The 20,351-nt window shown below is 51.5% G+C and overlaps 3 protein-coding genes across 6 annotated transcripts in view; 1 reads left to right on the top strand and 2 right to left on the bottom strand.

Moving 5' to 3' along the window:
• Window positions 1-1,486: 1,486 nt before the first annotated feature.
• Window positions 1,487-11,605, bottom strand: UNG (uracil DNA glycosylase). Its single transcript, XM_047088449.1, has 7 exons — window positions 11,474-11,605; window positions 10,627-10,833; window positions 9,972-10,067; window positions 7,605-7,702; window positions 6,606-6,694; window positions 5,143-5,321; window positions 1,487-2,537 (listed from the first exon to the last, which is right to left on the bottom strand). The coding sequence occupies exons 1-7, from the start codon at window positions 11,603-11,605 to the stop codon at window positions 2,397-2,399; spliced, it is 942 nt and encodes a 313-aa protein (XP_046944405.1). The 3' UTR covers window positions 1,487-2,396.
• Window positions 11,606-13,867: 2,262 nt separating this feature from the next.
• On the top strand, window positions 13,868-18,504 carry ALKBH2 (alkB homolog 2, alpha-ketoglutarate dependent dioxygenase). Of its 2 annotated transcripts, none has more exons than XM_047088147.1 (4): window positions 13,868-13,988; window positions 14,332-14,763; window positions 15,752-15,950; window positions 16,995-18,504. In XM_047088147.1, exons 2-4 carry the CDS (start codon window positions 14,487-14,489, stop codon window positions 17,299-17,301), a joined length of 783 nt encoding a protein of 260 aa, XP_046944103.1. In that variant the 5' UTR covers window positions 13,868-13,988; window positions 14,332-14,486; the 3' UTR covers window positions 17,302-18,504. The 2 variants fall into 2 exon arrangements, with proteins under 2 accessions (XP_046944103.1, XP_046944104.1); XM_047088148.1 differs by having other exon boundaries at window positions 13,868-14,197.
• The window catches only part of USP30 (ubiquitin specific peptidase 30), a 29,173-nt gene continuing 26,314 nt past the window's right edge, over window positions 17,493-20,351 (bottom strand). For all 3 annotated transcript variants that reach the window (XM_047088146.1, XM_047088145.1, XM_047088144.1), the window contains exon 13: window positions 17,493-19,922. In XM_047088146.1, coding sequence (XP_046944102.1) covers window positions 19,658-19,922 — 265 coding nt within the window. In that variant the 3' untranslated portion in view covers window positions 17,493-19,657. The remainder of the gene's footprint in view (window positions 19,923-20,351) is intronic.

Here is a 20,351-nt window from a genome sequence, read left to right as displayed (position 1 = left end):
AATACTGACTACCTGACCCTTTATATAGAAAAAGTATGCTGACCCCTGACCTAAAAGGCCAAGATTGCCTTTTATCCATTTCTGCAAACCTAGTGCTGTGATCATAGCAAATCCCAAAACATGAAAGAAAACGACCACTCCAGAAACCAGTGATCAAATCTGCATTTCTTTTGGGGGAGGGGCAGTCATAAACCACTGAACCCACAGCTCTGTGTTCTGTTTAAAGTATCACTAGGGGCGCCTGGGTGGCTCAGTCGGTTAAGAGGCCGACTTCAGCTCAGGTCACGATCTCGCACTCCGTGAGTTCGAGCCCCGCGTCGGGCTCTGGGCTGATGGCTCAGAGCCTGGAGCCTGCTTCCAGTTCTGTGTCTCCCTCTCTCTCTGCCCCTCCCCCGTTCATGCTCTGTCTCTCTCTCTCAAAAATAAATAAAACGTTAAAAAAAATTAAAAAAAAAATAAAGTATCACTAGATGTCTAAGGCTCACTATTAAACAAGAAAAAGCAAACGAGTTCACTTTCTGAATGATTTACAGTAACCCAGAGTTCACCGCCTCTCCCCTATGGACAGCATTGTGTCGGGAGCCAAGCATCAAAGCCTAACTGATGTAGAAATATCACCTCTTCATTCCTCACTTGGATAAGGGAGCTGTCCCCCCCCCCCCCCCCAAGTTACCAGAGGGCAAACTGAGAATGCATCTTTGTTCTAGATCTTCCTTCTGTTGAAAGCCTGCTTGCCCATGGCAGTGTGGGATCACATACCCTCCTTCTGAAATGTTTAGAAAACGAAGGCCTGGATGGGAAGCAACGTTCTCGAGCAAAAGGTTTCCAAATCCCTGGGCAGAGAGGAGGTGGGGCCGTTAGCACTGGATGCGTTCTCGCCCACTTAAATACTAGCACGTGTTAACCAGGCCCTTCATATACTTCTGGCTTCCTTCTTCATCAGACACCAGGGGAGTCCAGGCTTTGAGCGTGAGGATCCACCCACCACCCCGACTCCCAGCCAAGTGCTGGCAGGTCAGTGGGCCATCAGGGCTTCTTCCTAGTGCCCTAGCCTCACACCTCCAGTCCAGAGTCCCAGGGAAGAGTCTGCAAACACTAACGGGATGGGGGCGGGGGAGCTCCCCTTGCGCTGTCCCAAGGCTTGGCAGGACTCGCAGCCACGATCCCCGGAGAAACGCTTTTCCGGCCCCATTCGGCCTCTTTAGGGTCTCCGCAGTTCCTGACCGCCTACGTACGGCCCCCCGGCCCCATCTCCATCTCCCTCCCAGCTCGGGTGAAGCCCAGCGGATGGTGACCCTCCTGAAACCCGCCCAGGGCTTACCCGGCCTGGAGAGGTGGGCGGCTCCATCCGAGGGGCGGGGCGGAAGGGTGGGAGGGGGCAGCACTTCCTGCCCACAAAGGTTGCTGCAGCGATCCCACCCGCCAAATCCCTGCCCGGCCCGAGGGAGCTGACAGAAAGGGCACTGGGCACGAAGTGAAACTTCAACTATCTTTTTATTGCCAAGCTCACTCGGAGTTAACGCCCCCTTTCCCCCAACTAACACAGCAACAGCATCTCTAACAGGATGTAGGACGGAGGTACAGACCTAATAAAAGACGGTCTCCCCGACAAAGGATTAAAAAATATATACATCTCCAGAAGTATTTTTAAAACAGCAAAATTCACCAGTGTTGAAAAAAAAATCCCCATGTGATTTCAGTCCATAAAAAAACAGCAATTGGCACTCTGTGCTTCCTGAAATCCCCCAACTCGAGATACTCCAGAGAAGAAAAGCATTTCCTCTTTAAAAAAGAAAAAATAATAATAAAAAAAACCCAAAATAACTCCCCTTTCTCTTTCTTCCAGTTCAACTTCCACTGTTCATTCCTAGGAACACCCATAGAGTAACTAGAAAACAAGCCCCAGTTCACTTCCCTCTCCCTATCTGTTGAAGGCTCACTCAGAGATCAGTCCTCAAGAACTTTCAGCCCCAAATTTCTGGGAACTTGCAAAATGTCCTGCTTCCTGCAAGGAGGAGCCTCGGGGCTCTCAGAAGGATGCGGGGAGCAGTGTACTTGGCCAAGAACGGGAAGCCAAGCTGGGCAAAGGAGGGCCTTGCTAAATAAACACACCCAACACTTTACAACCTAAAGTCCAACTAAAGTAACAGCTGGCTGTACCACAAGGTGCTTCTGTCTCCTGTCCCCTTTTACCATAAAGGTGACACAGAGAGCGGTGGTCTGGAGTATTTGACCGCCTCTCTCTCCCAAATACCGTGAAGGTATATTTTAGTCCAAAGGCGTGTTGCAAAGACAGACATAAGGTCCCAGAGTAGAGCCTCTGCTGCCACTCTTGGCGAGTAACTTCACTAGCAGCTTCTAAAAGACGGCCCAGGGACAGCCTCCCCAGTTTAGGGTCACAGATCCTTCCAGTTGATGGGCTCCTTGCCAGACTTCTGCAGCAACTCATTGGTTTTAGAGAAGTGTCTACATCCAAAGAACCCTCTGTACACCGACAACGGGGAGGGGTGAGCAGTCTGCAGCACATGGTGACGTTTCTGAAAGAGAACGAGAGAATCAAAGTCGGCACGTCTAGGACCGGAGGCACTGCCTACGCAGCGGTCAAGTGCCCGTATCTTAGGATCTAGCGATCCCACTGCTAAGAGTACGTTTGCCAACGGACCCCACGGGGTATAGACCCACGTGGAGATGCAGGCATGAGGTTCCACGGCTTAGGTCAGGAAGACCTCACATCATAAACCCAGGGTTAGGCAACTGGCTGCAAACATTTCCCTGAACTTCTTACAAGGGGACACCACGAGGATATCAGAAGAACAAGGTTGAGCTACGTGGGCTGATGTGGAAAGACCTAAATATCGCAAGTAGAAGAAAAAAGGGATAATTACACAAAAAGGTTTTTTTGGGAAAATATCTAAGACACTAATTATAGTTCCTTTAGGGAAAAGAAATAGTGGAAGGCATTTATCTACTTTCTGTTTTACACTTTCCTGTATTACCTGAACTGTCAACAAAAACAGAACACTTTGATTTTTTAAATGTCAACTCTAGTTAATGGAGCAGGAAGACCAGGGACGTTTGTTTTCGTGCTTCTTTTCTGTATGTAAATAAAAACCTCGGGGCACCTGGGGCGCTCAGTGGGTTGAGCATCCAACTTTGGCTCAGGTCATGATCTCATGGTTCCTGAGTTCAATCCCCGGCATCAGGCTTTCGGCTGTCAGCACCGAGCCGGCTTCAGATCCTCTGCCCCTCCTCTCTCTGCCCCTCCCCCATCCACGCTCCGGCAAAAATAAAAATATTAAAAATAAATAAATGCTAGTTCACAAGTGTTTTCACAACATCCCTGCCTTCAAACACCTCCATCCAGGAGGGGCCATAATTAAAGCCAGGCAGCGCAGTGTGGTTAAGAACCGGAGCCTGAAGGGGCACCTGGCTGGCTCAGTCAGAAGAGCACGCGACCCCCGATGTCAGGGTCAGGGGTTCAAGCCCCACACTGGGGGTAAATATTACTTATATAAAAAAAAAAAAAAAAACACGGAGCCGGGAGCCAGATGGCCTGGGTTCAAGTTCTGACTGCCGCGTCGTGTGGCCCCAGAGAAGTCAAGGAGTCCAGCCCGCACTTCAGTCTTCATCTGTAAACGGGGAAGAAGAGTGCCCGACTTGTGGAGATGCCGCGAAGGGACAAAGAAGGCCCGTGGGTCTTGATGCAGCCTGACAGGTAACGCAGGTTAAGTGCTTACTAGCCTGGCCCTGAAAATGTGAGCCATGCTGGGCTCTGAAGGAAGTCTCTGGACCGAGGAGGCACGATATTCAAAGGCAGGCAGGGAAGCGGGACACAGGGAAGAGGTGGGGGGGGGGGGGAGTGTGGGAGCTGCGGCTGAGAGGCAGCCCGGGGCGTGCTCGTGCTCAAGACCCCACCCAAGGCAAGGCCTTCCACGGGGGGACTCCATGGGACACTCCGGCAAGATCAGGTGAGGGCCCGGGCCAGGCACAGACAGGTGGGGAGGCGTCTGAGAGCAGGGGAAAGGCTCTGAAGGCCTGACACCTGCGGGATGGGGAGGAGGGAGGGAGAGTGCGGGATGGGACTTCTGTTTGGACAAGCGCCTCGGCGGTACCCTCCACCCTTGGGGAGTACGTGGGAGCAGGTTCAGCGAGGCCGGCTGAGGAAATGAGAGCGTTAACTCGGGAAGCTCCGAATGTGACGTGCTTCGTGGCAGCCGGACAGACAGACCCAGCGCTCGGGAAAGCCACTGGGCTGGACCCGCAACTTGCTTCTACTGACCAAGCTTTTATAAGCGCCTCCCGTCCAACCGGACCATTGTCGATAATAAAGATTCAAACATGAAGAGCCACGCGGCCCTTCAGTCTCCCCAAGGCAGAGATGGAGACGGCTCGCACGGACACTTCCTACTTGCCTAGAGAATCAGATCTCAGCAGTTAGTTCATTCATGCCAGATTTTATTATGCGCTGCCTCACAACACCTGAAAACGTCTGGTTCCTTGACACAGACCCTCTGTAGAGAGAGAAGCGCCTTCGCGTGACTCCTACTCGGTTGCCGTTCACGTAAAGGCGCGGGGAGTAGACCCCAGAAACAGAAAGCCTTTGGTGGCACCGTCAACGGTGAGCGGGAGGAGGACTGGCATCAGGGGAGGCAAGGGGACAGGATTTAAGGCCGGGAGGGAAAGGAGAGATTCAAGGATGGCGTCTGGCTTTTAATCTCAGCACCAGGTATGCTGCTCCTTCTGGAAACAGAGGGAGAAGAGCAGAGAAGGAGCACGTGGGGGGAAGCCGAGGGCGGGCGGCTCGGTGGTCACGGGGTCCTTGGCCTTATTTGCCACTTACTGCATCGCTTGCACCGAACGGTGCCCGCATCATTCTACGTATGTGGCAGGTCCACGCCCGTGTTACTAACGCTATTGAATCAGAAGTTGGCCCGGTGCTTTCCTCTCACACAATTCATCATTCTTGTAATTTGTCTGAATTTTGCTTAATTTTCAATGGCAAACCTGACCCTAACTCTTAAGTCTTTAGGGAGAATAAGCTTCATCTTAGGACATGGGTTTTCCAAGACCACACAACAGAAAATTCCTAAGATTTTCTCAACTGGCTTAAAGTGTTTAAAAGACAAAACACAACAACCATACCCTATCGATGGCACTGCCTTTCTTCTGAGCGTAAGAGCCCCAGAGCAGGAAGATGAGGCCGCTGGAGTTGTGATTTAGCCAGGACACAACCGCATCCGTAAACTCCTCCCATCCTCTCTCCTTATGCGAATTAGCCTGATGTGCCCGGACGGTGAGGACTGCGTTGAGTAAGAGAACACCTACAGACACACAGCAAAGAAACGGGTGAAAAGACAAACGAGCCAGCCCAGACACCTGACAACAGGGGCTGTGCCCGTGGAACCGTTCCCGTGTCGGGGTCCAGCACAGCTGTCTGAAACCGGCTCCCAACATGACTGCTGGGCACCTCTGGGCAAGACCAGTGAGCATTTTATTTTCACCTCTGCAATTTCAACATCTTCTAAGTTTGTAACAGTGAACGTGCCTTACATCAGTCATCAGGGTTGTTTCAAACATCTATCTATCCCAAGTGGGGCGCCTGGGTGGCTCAGTTGGTTGAGCCTCCAACTTCGGCTCAGGTCATGATCTCAAGGCTTGTGAGTTCAAGCCCCACGTCGGGCTCTGTGCTAACAGCTCAGAGCCTGGAGCCTGCTTCAGAGTCTGTGTCTCTCTGCCCTCTCCTGCTTATGCTAGGTCTCTCTCTCAAAAATAAACAGACATTAAAAAATTAAAAAATAATAAGAGAAAGAAAAAAGAATCTGATGGTAAATATTCTTTCCTTATCTGGTTATAGTTTATTTGTTAGAAAGGGAGGAAGGAAGAAAGTCCGGCCGGCTGTCTGCTTGGTTCAGTTGGTTAAGTGTTCTATTTTGGCTCAGATTATGACCTCACGATTCACAAGGTGGAGCCCTGCATCGAGGTTTTGGTGGCCAGCACAGAGCCTGCTTCGGATCCTCTGCTCCCAGCTTGTGCTCTCATTCTCTCTCAAAAATAAACGTTTAGGCAAGAAAGAAAGAAAAGAAAGAAAGAAAGAAAAGAACCAATGAAAGAAAAGAAAAAGGAAGAAAAAGAAAAGAAAAAGAAAAGAAAGGAAAGAAAGAAAAAGTCCTGTAAATGGTGCTCAACAGAGAAAAAACACAACCCGAGTGCTGAAATGAGAAAGGTAAGGTCACCTCCCAAGTGGTCAAAGTTAGCAAATATAAAACATTAATTACAAAGGGCACCTGGCTGGCTCAGTCGGTGGAGCATGCAACTTTGATCTTGGGGTTGTGAGTTCAAGCCCCGAGTTGGGTGTAGAGATTACTTAAAAATAAATAACAAGAAAGAACAAACTTTTCTCTTTCAAATTACAGTTAAAACACGAAAGAAAACACTGGCTGGAGGATAAAGAGGAGACACATATTTTGTCTTGTATAAATGCAGTCAGTCTGTGAGAATGTTCCAGTGCTGTGTTCTTTTATAAACATAAGCAAGCAGGGCAGGACAAGGGAAGACTGTGCTGAAATCTATCCAGAACATATCTAGCAGCCAGGTAGGTGGCTTACCTTGTTTGGCCCACCCGGACAAATCTCCGTGACCAGGATGAACAAAACCATCTATGTCTGTAGACAGCTCTTTATAAATGTTTTCCAAACTGAAAGTAAGCCAGGAGAAAAACAAAAAACAGATCTTGAGCACAATTCTGAAAATCCAGGAGCCTCCAACATACACGTGGATTCCAGCCTGCACCCCAGCCCGGGGAGGGGGAGGGCCGAACGGACCTGGCGGATTCGTGAGGAAGCATCACACTCCTCCGACCGGCAACCTTGCCAAAGACCTTTCCTTTGGTTTAGGCTTGATTTAAGGAATAGCACTTTGGATGATTTAAGTAAATCAGCCCAGGAGTTACAACCTCCCTCCCAATTAATGCTTCCAGTTTTAGATCTTTGTGTATTTGTTATGTTCTTACGTTTTATACGTCAAATTCTCCAAAGCAGTGGTTTTTTTTTTTTTTTTTTAAACATTTTTTTTTTCGTTTATTTATTTTTGGGACAGAGAGAGACAGAGCATGAACGGGGGAGGGGCAGAGAGAGAGGGAGACACAGAATCGGAAACAGGCTCCAGGCTCTGAGCCATCAGCCCAGAGCCTGACGCGGGGCTCGAACTCACTGACCGCGAGATCGTGACCTGGCTGAAGTCGGACGCTTAACCGACTGCGCCACCCAGGCGCCCCCAAAGCAGTGGTTTTTAATCAGGGGTCATTTTTGCACCCCAGGGGACTTCGGGCACTGTCCAAAGACATCCATCACTGCCATTTTACCAGCACCTCTAGTTCTGCGGGGGTGGGGGGGGGGCAGCGGGTAGAAGCCACTACTAAACACCCTTCAGTGCACAGAACGAAACCTCTCCCGCAAAAAGATCCAACCCCTGATGTCGACAGTACCAAGATGGAGAAATCCTACTCCAATGGCTATTAGAAGTCTCCCAAGTGCACTTATGATCCACAAAGCACACACCTGAAAGTAATCACACTTGGGCCCGAGCCATCTGTGAAGCAATCGTACCTGGGTGGAGGTGGAATGGGTCTTTGAACACTAAAGCAGAGACCGTGGGCTTGATTGGGTCCGTGATATGGATCTTGTCCCAGGATGACAACCTTCACCTGTGAACACCAGGTGGCAAGAGAGTAAATACTGTCGCATAGGCAGTTTACACGAACACCTGCCTGCCTGATAACCTGTACAAAGGACCGTGATGAGGAGACAGGCGGCTCTCCAACCCAACTAAGAAGCCCCAGAAGGGAGAGGGTGACCCGGCACCATTACTTTCCATTATCAAATTAGCCTTCACTCAGTCACCCTGCTGCCCGGCCCCACTCCTTCTCTGACGCAAGTGTGTGAAAACAGGTTCAGGTCTGTCTCATCCCCTTCGTTTTTCAAATTTCAAAAAATGTGCCCTTGGCACAAGTACAACCATCCAGAAACACACAGAGTGGTTCGGGGCCTCCTGCTCTTCCTTTATCCCCTCCTGAGTCAACGCTGTAAAGTGACCTATACAATAGGGGTTATTGTACTCATCACCCTACATTTTTGTTCCTCATATCGTGCCTTTTACGCGTCCTCCAATCCCCAAAGCACTCAGCCACTAATAAGTAGTTGGCTTGTTTCCTAAGTTTTTTCTGTCACAAGAAAAATACTGCAGCAAACACCCTAATATGTGTATCCTTACACAGTTTCTCTACGTATGGAACAGATTCAGAAGAGCGGAGGCGCTGGTCCCAGGACAGGTGTATTTTACAAATTGCTTTTCAATGAGGGGAGGCAATTCAAATTCCGTACCAGCAACACAGGAAGAGGCCTGTTCCCCCATATCCTGAGGGATGGAACAGAAGAAGGTCAAAGGTGCTGGAGCAGGTGGCAACATGCAATTTCAAGGAATGAGGTCACTGTCACAGGCAGTATTAAAATACAGCTAGTCCGTTCGATCCAGTGCCGGCCCACCTCCTCATTCTCATGTTTCTGGCCCTGCTGTTCCTTCTCAGAAGCTTCTCTCATGCCTAACATACACCACATCCTTCACAACCCAACCTTCAGACATCGGGAAGTTTCTGTGGACCCCCTGCTCCTCCCATTGGTGCACACTCTGTCCTCAGCATGTTCTCCCTTGTGAAGCAGCCAGTCCCAGCAGGGAAGCCTTCGGTTCCGGTCCTGGATAAGGGACGACCCTGAAGGAGTCACTAAACCTCCCCGTCTGTCAAGACAACTCACTGAGCCACCTGATCCACAGAACTGTCACGTTCTCCTTTTCCTGTTGACAGTGGTCACTGGTATTCAAAACAGGACCCACTGTTCAAACAAGGCACCAACTCGTACTGAATTAAACAGGACTTGGTTTCTTTAACTTTAGAAAACTGGGAGCTCTATTCAAAGCTCTTGCTCTAAAGTGAAAAACTGTCAAGTCTGCTAAATATTAGGTGTGACAGACTTATCTAAATGGGTTATTCACCTAATCTCATTTCTATGAGATTTAACAGAGACAGGATTTACCAAATCACACATTCCTGCCCTTGGCTTACAAGACGGGGAAGGGAACAGGATAAGAACAAAATATAAAATCTCAAGCCCCGAGCTGGGTGTAGAGAGTACTCCAGCATGAAAAGACACTAAATGTACTGGAGAGGAAGCCCAGATCACAAAGGTAGTGGGTAACAGGCTTCCAGGAGGTGCCATAGATGGATCTCATCGAGTTTTTCAAAAGACAGAAGAGAGGATTCTTGTCACACTGTCCAACTCTGAAGCAAGAGGGTTGGGGGTGGAGGACAGGCCGGGCAGTAGGCCACGGCTATTTTCATGTTCAGCTTCTGTCGTTCATACAGTGTGAAGCCATAAACAAGCTTCTGAGCAGGAGACTGAAGTGACCAGACCAAGCCAGTCAGTAGATGTTGCACGGAATGAACCAGAGCAAAGGGGTCTGTTAAAAGGGCAGCAGAATTGCTGAGGCCGGAAGAGCTTGAAAGCATCACCTATGAAACACAGTGTGGTCAGACAAAGAGAGTACTGACCTGCCGGTCAAGGTGGATGGACAATAACCAACTGAAAAAGACCTTACCGCTTCCTGCCTCAGTTTCCTCACCGCCACCACAATAAGATGTGAGGCTGGCATGGAGCTGCTTTCAGGATTAAATAAAATCCAAAAAATTAGAGCACATAGACCCAAAGTCTATGTATAATTTTTTCTTTTTTGCTGCCTTGGTGGCACATGCTAAAAGTCAGAAAGTTAACAGGCTACAAAACAGCCAGCCCAAAACTCACCACTCCAGCATTTATCACTCAATGATGGACAGTGCCTTAACTCCAGGGCCATTCACAAATGACTACTGGATTCTCACCCTCCCCCGCTTTTACTAAAACTCACCGACAACTTGTACTTACATGTCTTATGTCACACATTTGCGTCCAGGTGAAGACTTGGTGTGGGGGTGGATACACGGTGTAATGTTTTCTTTCTTCTGCAACAAATCCCATGAGCTGAGGTAAAGGCAAATTAGATTTAAAATCAGATTCTCACCGGAAAGCACGACAATTCATTAAGAAAACTTCCAATGTAAGCTAACAGAAGCACCACCTAGCTCCCTGCCGTGTTTTATACCCAAATTCTTTCGAAAAACAGCAAGGAACAACTGTACTTGCGAGTCACTGATCCCACTCCAAAGTCAGTACCCTTCCCCTCTGTTTCGACTGGGTCAGAGTTGATGGGCCTGGCTGCTTTGACTTCCTCCTGGTGCCAACCCCTCCCCTCTTTTTGTAAAGGTCGAACCGGGTGTGAATGCAGTCAGGGGTTTTCGATTTTACCACGCAGCTCTTCCCTGGAGAGCAGACCAACTGAATGGTTAACAAAGACCCCGATCATCTTACAGTAAACTCTTAAGGCGTGCAAATGCAAAACACCATGGGTGTATTTTACTCTCGTAGCTCACAAGGACGTTAAAGGAGGGAATACAGAAGCCTACGGAAGCAATATCCTACAAACGCGGACTCGGCAAGTTGTACTAGCAACACAAAAGGGCCCCGCAGCCTCCAGGCTTACCTTTATGAAATATGGTTTCCCGAACTCGGCGCTGAGGTGCTTCTTCCAACTCTCACCGAAACCCACGGGCACGTTGCGCGCGGCGAGTCTGAGCAGGGCTGCGGCCTTGTTCCTCTGGATGCGGACCAACTGTTCGGGGCTCAGCGGCGAGGTGGGGGGCGTGCCGGGGTCCTCCTGTCCGGCCCGGGCCTTCTTGGCGAGGCTGGCCTGCAAGCGATCCCCGCGCAGGCTGGTCACGAGCCGCAGCGGGCCGCGCCCGGGCGCCCGCAGCTGCCGCCCCCATCCCCAGGGCCCATTGCGCAGCACGCCCATCCGCGAGGACGCAGCCGCCAGGGGGCAAGTCGCAGCAAAAACGGAGTGAGGGAGCCCAGCCGGGAAGGCAGGCCGCTGCCCCCAGTTTTGGGTTGCGTACCAAACTGCGGCGGGCAGAGAGGCAGGAAGCAAGGCCCGCGACACCTCCGGAGGGGTACCAGGGCTGGGAGGCCGCGACCCAGGAGCCCCGCCCCCTCGGACCCGCCACCCGCGTCCCCACGTGGTCTTTTCGCGGCAAAACCACTTCGGGCTCCCGCCCCGTGTCCTCTCCGATTGGACGGCGGGCCGAGCGGGGCGGCCCCCTCGCGTCTGATTGGCGCCGTGGGCCCCGCGATCCATCCCCATTGGCTGGCCCCTCAGAATGGCCGCCGATAGAAAACTGCATGGGCTGTTTTGAACACGTGCAGGCGGCTTTGAACACTAGGACCCAAGTTAACGGGTCAGCGGTGCATCCCTGTTACCCCTCGGTCGGGCGGGACCCCGGTCCCTCCTCCCGGTCCCTTGCTCCCGGTGCCCGGTCCCCGCCGCGCCTCACCGCCGCATCCCCGCTCTCCTCAGCTACCGCCGCCACGCCGGTCCCTGGGTCGGCCGGCTCGGGGCTGCGGGTACGTCGTTTCCCGGCGGGGTTCGGGGAGAAGAAGGAGTAGAGGGTCTTCTGGCCAATCATCCCGGAGCCGGGGAGAGTGAACGCGCGCCGTCCGGGAACCCGCGGTATGCGCCGGCTGCAGCGGTCCGAAATTGGCGCCAAACGGCCCGCGCATGCTCCGATCGGGGGGGGCTGGGCAGGGGGCGGTGGGGGTCTAATGCGCATGTGCTAGAGGGCCCGCGGAGCAACGCCCCTGGCTCCTGGTGGGGCTTGGAAGCCTCTGGCGGGAGGGTGAGTTTTCTTCGGTGTTTTAGTCTTTCATTCATTGTACTCAGCAGTCACACCTCTGCCTTGGGGCCCGTCCCTTCACCTCTCCGCAGTGGAAAGGGCTGGAAGTACCTGCCCCACAGGGTTGTAGCGGGGGTGAAATTAGCATTACAATAGTAATTTGTTTTGCCCTTAGGTCCGGGTCAACGCCCCTGTTTTCACAACCTACTTTACTGATCATAAACTAGGGCCTAGTGCAGTCCTGCGTTTAGCCTAACCTATAAGATTTGGGGGAGACTGGAATTGAGGTCTTGAAGAGTAAATTCCAGAAACTCTTCCCAATACACCTGCGATTCTTCTTGTTCCCTCCCTCCCTCCCCGCGTCCAAACCATCAACAGGCCTCTTGGCTCTATCTCCAAAACAAACCCTAGATTCAATTGCCGCTGTGCGTCGCCTGGCTACCATCCTGGCCGCTCCCCTCTTTGCCGCCAGAGTGGTGCTTTTGAAATGTAAATGACATCGTGGTAATCCCCAGGTAAAATCCTCCTATAGTTTTCAAATCGGTTTTAGAATTAACCCCAGCTTGTTACGCTGCTGGTAGAGCTGTTTCCCCGCTCGGACGGGAGCCCCTACTACTGCGAGGTGGCCGAATCTGGCTTTCTCACATTCACTGGACAGTCCAGCCTGTCCCTTGCCTGGCCTGTACGGCCTTGCACACGCTGCCCCCCCCCCCCCAACCTGGTAAGCTTTGGGTCTCAGGTCCCTTCCTCTGAAAGGCCTCCTCCTCCCCCACTTTCTAGCTGGTCACTCTATAGCTTCTGTACTGTCTATACTTGTTTATTTCCTTGTTCCTCTCCACCTCCAAAATTGAACCCTGCTGGGGGCAGGGACTTTTATCTGACTGCTGTTGTGCTCCAGCGCCTGGGGCAAGGAGCCCGGTGTGTAAGGAGAGAAGCCCCTAACTCAACTTCATTTGCGCTTCCGGCCACTTTGGGAAACAGTTCAGCAGCTTGCGTATCAAGTGAACCAGACGCTTACCACGCACCCCTGCGGTTCACCCAAGTGCAATTAAAATCTGCATTCGCACAAAAGCTCATGCGTGAATGGATACGGTGACTGCATTTGTAAAAACGTGCCTCATGGGGTGGGGTGGGGTGGGTAACAAACTGTGGGGCATCCATACAAGAGAATGCTACCTAGCAGAAGGAACAACCAACCAATGCAAACAAGGGGTGCGTCTTGAAAGCTTTTGGACTAAACGAAAGGCCAGACCCAAAAGGCTGTATATTGTATAGCCTTCCTAAGAAAGTCTGGAAAAGACAAAACTATAGAGACAGGCAACACCTCGGTGGTTGGAAGCTCAGGGGTGAAAGGGAGCTGATAAGTAAGAGGCTTGGGGGGATCTTGTGGGGCGACAGAACCCCAGGGAGCCTCTGGAGATTCCTTGCGCTGGTGGTCACACAACTGTGTGCTTTTGTCGAAACCTGCACAACTGTGCGCCGAGATCATTCAAAAAGAGGGCCCCGGTCTCCCCGAGCGTTCGTTCATTCCACCGGGGGAGACAGAGAGTAAACCAAAATTAGGAGCACTGACGGAACCTACCATTTATTTGGAGCACAGAAGCATTTCGCACACATCTTATCTAATAGCCCTCATGGTGCTCTCAGGGCATAGGTTTTATAGCCCTTACTGTATAGATGAAGCAATTCAAACAATTCAAAACAACTCAAGCAATTCAAAACAGAGAGTTTTAACAGCTAGGGTGGTGGAGACGGATAGAGGAGCCATGGAATCGTGCTCCCACCTGGTGGCCCAGCTCCCTGCCTGGACGCCCAGTGGCCCCCTGAGGAGAGGCGACACCCAACAGCTGCTCCCAAACCACACAGGATCCTCAGCCTGCACAGTCCAGGCAGTCGGGCTGAAACCCGGCAGTGAGTGCCGCGCGCCCAGAAGGCCAGCAGGTGGCGCCAGGAAGCCGCCACCATACTGTTTGTAGGCGCCTGCATTTCCCGGCCGGCGCCGAAATCCGCCCGGAAGCAGTGCTGCGGCACGGGTGTCGTTCGCTTCCCGACAGCCCTGCCTCCGGTGTTTGCAGGGTTCAGGGCGGCGCGGGTGCTCTCTGGGGTTTCTCAGGGCGCCCTCGCCTCCCCCTGGCCCCACGCACGGGCCGCAGTTCTTTTGGAGTTGGGCGTGCGGGTGATCACGTTTAACTGTTTTACATTCAGATTCTGAATCGTAGCCATTTGAGGATCGCTGTGCTTACCCGAGGGGGTAGTGGCGTGGGAGGGCCGGTCAGCATGTGGGTTGAAAAGGAGACACGGAATCTGCTTCTCTGAGTGACTTTAGGCGAACCCCTTCACCTCTCCAGGCGTCCCAGGAAAGGCGTCCTTTCTTTATAACGTCAGGTGCTTGGGGGTGGAATGCAGGCTTTGGGGGTTTTGCAAGCTGGCCAGCTTATTGTGATTCATAGCCAGGTGTGGGAGATCCAGGACATCCTGAGGGACCCTTCCAACTTCTACATCCTCTACTTCTGTTCTAGAACATGGTGTTAAAAGTGGGAACTTGAAAGCACCGCGGAGAAATGCAGTGGGACCACTCCTCCACCAAGCCGATTTTTGGATCTGGGACCGAGCCTGGGTAATCTCTCTCTCCTCCCTGCCTCCGGCGCCCAGGTCTTTGCTTCGTGGAGACAGGATGGACAGATTCCTGGTGAAAGGGGCGTTAGGGGACCTTTTGGGAAAGAGGGAGCGAGAGGCGAGCGGAGAAGGGCCAGCAGGCCTGCAAAAGGACCAGGAAGGTGGCAGGAAAAGGCCGAAGGCGGAGACCCCGGGGAAGGCAGGGCACCAGGCCGGCCCCAGCTGGCAGCACATCCGGGCTGAGGGCCTGAGCTGTGATTACACAGTCCTGTTTGGCAAAGCCGAAGCAGACAAGATTTTCCAGGAGCTGGAGCGGGAAGTGGAGTATTTTACAGGTAAGCAGAGGACCGTGTGTGTTGAAGACTTGTTTGATACAACTAGCGGTCTGTGTTTGGAGAAATAACGAACTCGGGAGCCATTGGTTACGGGTGACTTCATTTACTGATTCAACACCTATTCTCTGGGCCAGGCAGACACACATTCTTTGGGCGCCCCGGGACACAAACTGGAGAAAAGTTTGCCCACCCACCACTGGGAGCTGGCAGATGCTGAGAGTGACTTGCCACTTGGCCACTGATTAGAATCATCTGGGAAGGTTAAAAATAAGAAAAAAGATGCTGCGTTCTACCCGGGACCAACTGAATCACAGTAGGGTGGGGGTGCAGCCTGGGCATCGGTGTTTTTAGAAAGCTTCCAGGTGATTCTGAGGTGCAGCTGGTCTCGTAGGAGACACAGCAAATAACCAGGTAGTTCCTCCCAACGGGGGTTCTCTGCATCACCTGGAGGACCTTGTTGCTTCTGAGAACGTGGATCACCGGCCCCTCCGCCACGTTCTAGCGGCTGTTTCTGGGCGATGCCGGGTGACACGAACGCACCCTGAGAACGCCTGCAAGGTGGCAGAGCACTTGCAGGCATAGAAAAGCCCACGGAGACCCCAGCCTACAGCCTCAGCTGCATTAATTTCACTTTCTTGGGGGCTCCACACCCTCGGTCCCCGCGGTTGGCAGAATCACCCTAGCGTGCAGCCTGACTTCAGCTTGCTTGCGTTTCAGCCTCTTGATACGTTCCCACTGTAGGCAAGACAATGAAGCCACGGTATTAAAAAAAAAGAAAATGGACAAGACCGTGTTTCTGTAAGTGTAGGACAAGAATCACTGTCCTTACATGAACATTTTGGGCTAGCAACAGGGAGTTTTGTCCTTGGTCAGGAGACTAAATGTTACTTCCTGATTTAGTCCCCTTTCGATCCTGAATACTCAGGGAGCAAACGCGTGGGGTCCTCACCTGCCTGCCCTCCTGAGCTGCCATGTTCTATCTGCACAGGCGCGCTGGCCAGGGTCCAGGTGTTTGGGAAGTGGCACAGTGTGCCCAGGAAGCAGGCGACCTATGGCAACCCCGGGCTGACCTACACGTTTTCGGGCCTTACTCTGTCTCCAAAGCCCTGGATCCCAGTTCTAGAGCGCGTCCGGGATCGTGTTTCTGCGGTGACTGGAGAGACCTTCAACTTTGTGCTCGTTAACAGGTGACGTCCTACCTGCGTTTTACTTTTTCTTCTTTAGGTTGCTGGACTGAACCGTATAAATCTTCTTCTTCTGAAGGCATGAGTTTAGATTTCACCATATTTTACTCATTTGTACAAGTTATTCCTTAGTGCAGCAGGGACAGCACCAACGGTCAGTCTTCGTGGAGCCCGTGCTGCACTGGGAAGCGAGAGGGGATTGTCTGATGAACAAACAGTTGAACAAGATCATTCGAGATGCTGACAAGTGTCTGAAAGAAAATTAAACAGGCTGATTTTGCTAAAGAATGGCGAGGAGGAAGGGATCTGGGTTTAAGTCAGGGTTTCTCGGCAGCGACACTGATGTTTCAGGCCAGATGATTCCTCTTGGGACTGCCCTGTGCATCACAGGATGTGAGCAACATCCCTGGCTTCCACCCACTGGATGCCAGGGGCACCCCCTTCCCAGTCGCAGCCACCAGAGTGTCTCCAAACATTGCCAGGCGTCCCTTGGGCGGGGGACAGAATCGCTCTGCTTATGAACCCTGAGTTTAGGGGAAGGTGGTTAGCAGAGGGCTTACCGAGATGCTGATGCTGGAGTTGGAGACTAACTGGAGAGAGGGCATGAGCCACACAGACATCTGGAGGAAGAGCAGAGGGGGCTTGGGGTGCGTATAGAACGGAAATCCCACTGATGTGGCTGGAGAAGTGAGGGAGAGAGGGGTACCAGGAGCTCAGAGATGGGCACTTACGATTATCTGTGCAGAGTCTAAGTGTAGGGAGAAACCATCTTATGTTATACGGGTTTACATACACAAACTGGGAGGAGTGGAAGACGTGTTCGTGGCTTCTTTTGGTGAGGTGTGTTTTAAGGTGAGGGATCAAATAGGAAGAGGTAAAATGGAGACCAGGCGCGGTTCATCTGCGCACCCGGAGGAGGCCCCCCCGCCCCTGCAGAACCATGAGCGGGGGCTGCTCCTCGCACCTTTCACGCAGTAGGACAGCAAGCGTTCTGGCACATTCCGGGAGGGAGCCGTTTTGTACATCGTGCTTGTTTTCTCGTGGCAGGTACAAAGATGGCCGTGACCACATCGGTGAACACAGAGATGATGAAAGGGAACTGGCTCCCGGGAGCCCCATAGCCTCGGTCTCCTTTGGGGCCTGCAGAGATTTCTTCTTCCGGCATAAGGATTCTCGGGGGAAGCAGCCCTCCCGGAAGGTGGAGGTGGTCAGGCTTCAGCTGGCCCATGGAAGTTTGCTTATGATGAACCACCCGACCAACACTCACTGGTATCACAGTCTCCCCGTCCGAAAGAAGATTCTGGCTCCACGGGTCAATCTGACATTTCGCAAAATTCTGCCTACTAAAAAGTAAAAACTTTGTCAGCCGTTTGTAAGTCTGTTTTCTCCTCCCACTCTGCTCCAGGAGGGAACTGGCATCCCCTTTCCGAAAAGGGAACGCAGAAGAGGTTTAATCCAAGCGTGGGGCTTATCGCACAGCAATGCAGGATTCCGAAAGAGGACGGCTTTATCAAATTGGTCAAGTGTGAAAGAATACCAGTTGACTTTTTTTCCTAACAAAAAGATTCTTTTATTACTATAATACACAGCAGATACAAAAGGTACCTTTAGCAAATACATGAATCAGCAGTTATTATGGCATAAACTACGAGTTTAACTTCAGTTTTTTGCCAAGAGAAGCCACTTTGTAAATAACTTAAAGCCAGAAATAAGATGATGTGGCTGCTACTCAATGCCTAATAATTTACGAAATGAGGAAGTCAGCTTTAAGTCAGGTTAAGAGACTGCACAGATTATCATTCACATTTACAACCTTGGCTCCCACCCTGGCCTCTGACCAAAGATCTGCTGACAGCTAAACGTTCAGAGGATCGTCCCCTTTCGTGCCCAGCGTGTCTCTTTAGTGGCAGGCTTCAGAGAGTAAGCGGTGGCAGGAGAGCAGTGACCGAAAGCCGCGACTTTGCAACGCCGCGTAAGGTCACATAACCGGGGGTTTGTTCCACCAGACCCAGGCAAAATAGGTGGACTGGGTTCAGCGTCAAAGCCAGGGCCTGCCACGGAATCAGGAAGGGGCGTCAGCAGTGAAGGCCTCAGATGCTTCGAACTGTTCCTCTCTCCCTGATGCCCGGGGCCTGGAGAACCTTCACAGTATTTTCAATCGGTAGTGAGTCTGGAGTCCTCGGGGGTGAGTGCCGGGCCAGGCGGGATGGTGATCACCTGGGCCACTTCTGCTTTTAGCCAACACCCAGGCATCGTCTAGAAGTGTCTGCCAGCCTGCCCCCACCAGAAGGAACATGGTCCTCAGCCTTACCTCGGGGGACCTTTTAGACAGCTCTGATTCCAAATCTTAACTCTGAGGAGTCCATTTGAGTTTGGTATCTTTTTTTTTGTTTGTTTAAATAAAACTAGCTAAAACATAGATACTACTGTGTGTCCTCAAACTTCCTGTGGTCCTGAGAGGCATTCATGAGACTTATCCAAAGAGGGAAGAGAGTGCTCAATACAGTCTTTGTATCAGGCTACTAGAAACCAATAAATTTAGAGTACGGACCTGTAATGAAATGACAATACTAGATGATCAAATGTAATGATACGTTTTTTAAAAATTGAAAACTTTCTCTTTTTTTTGTGGGAAGGGCTGGGGTTTTGATGCTCACTGAGTCTTAACTGTTCACTTTACAAATGAGGAAACGGAGGCTCAGAAAGAAAGACTGCGGCCCCACGGTCAGTGCCCTTCCTTCTGAACCCAGCTCTCAAACCAAGGCTAGGACTGTCCTTTTACACAGCCCCCAGCTCCACCTGTAAACCTCAGGAGCTCTGCATGGGCCATGGAGTTAGGAACCACCGTCCAGAGTGGAGCTTTGTCCAGAGCAGAGGAGGCGCAGATGCCAGCACGGAGGCGGCCCCGTCCCGGCCATTCGCACAGTTTTAGGACGTACCGTCATCCCGTCTCTGGGGCACGGTAAGCAGAGAGTTAAGAGCGACCCGGGAGTTCACTCACAACTGACCGAGCAGTGAAAGAATTTCCCCTGGGGGCAGATCTGGCAGGTGCGCTTTTACTACATATAAAGAATCCAAAGATTAAAAAAGACCCACAGAAAGAGGAGGTGGGTGTTCTTGAGGCGTCTCGTAACTGTCCTGTTGCCATCCGTTGAGAAACTTGGAAGGAACAGAGCTTTCCAAAAGTTGTTTATAGGACTCTTGGACAACGTATATTTTCCCAAATGGACGTGCTACAAAAGCAATCGAAAGGGAAAGGCACTTTTTCTTCTAAATTGTTGCCTTTAACAATTTCACCAATTCTCGTGAACGATTTTTATGGGCCTGCTTATTAAAAATAAAAGATCTGGGCTGAAACCAATCGGAGGATTAGACAAAGTTACCTCCCCTCTGAGAACACCTAATGTGGCCGAATATAAAAAAGGTGGCTTCCAGAGTTGGATTTCTTTTAATTAGCAGGTGAGTAAAAAGACGTTCTACACAGAATGAATGCTGTCCCAGCACAAGGACACCGTCCGGTGCGCACCATTCAGGGAGCCTGATCTGGTTTGAACTGGGGCCACTGGCTCCTGCGTGGAGCCTGCTCTTAGAACACACCAGAAGGCTGAGGACTCTAGTGGGGCCTCTTGCGTGCACACACACAGTCTGATTTTGCCTTGTTCCTGGCCCGTGTGGACAGTGCCACGGCTCTAGCTCCAGAGCCGGGGTGGTCATTCCTCTGACCTGTACTCCCGGCCCTGGTGCTGCATCTTGGAAAGGACGCGCTCGTAAAACAGCAGGTAAGCGCTGGAGGACAGCACCTCCTGCAGGCTCGCCTTGCGGACGGTGTCATCGGAGATCCACAGCCACTGGTTGCTGGTGGAGAGAGGGTTCTTGGCCGAAGGAGGGGACCGTCGGTAAGTCACGAAGTGTCCTGAGTGCATGTCTCCATGGTGGACGACAACCGCCATCAGCCGGAAGAGGTACGTGGAGGAACTGAATGGGAGGAACGGATGCCAGTGGTTTACCGATAGGAAAAAGGGTTTCGGACAAAAACAAAAAGTAAGTCCTAGATGTTCAGTGACGGGGGACTGATTGGACGGTACATCCGTACAAGTGATTACTACACAGCCATGACAATAGGGACTGATACTTACTGGCATGGGAAGATGCCCATTCCGTGAGTGTATGTACCCTGTGTGTAAGCACACGTACAACTTTAGAGCGGAAGGCTTTAGGGATTTAACTGCTCATCTCTACGTGGTATCCTGAGAAATTTGAAATCTCCTTCTGCATACTCTATACATACATTCACACGTGTATACACAGAAGACATATATTTAAATTCTACGTACTTTTAGAATTCTTATTTTTAAAGTGATTTCCGTTTTGGACGAAAATAGGAATGCATAATAGTGAAATCAC

Source organism: Lynx rufus, unplaced genomic scaffold (genome assembly GCF_022079265.1).
Source record: "Lynx rufus isolate CCGP_SWC_20201006 ecotype Redwood Valley unplaced genomic scaffold, mLynRuf1.p SCAF_24, whole genome shotgun sequence".
In the NCBI taxonomy this organism is placed as follows: Eukaryota; Metazoa; Chordata; class Mammalia; order Carnivora; family Felidae; genus Lynx; species Lynx rufus.
The sequence above is the reverse complement of the archived record's forward strand: the minus strand, read 5'-3'. Positions and strand labels throughout refer to the sequence as shown.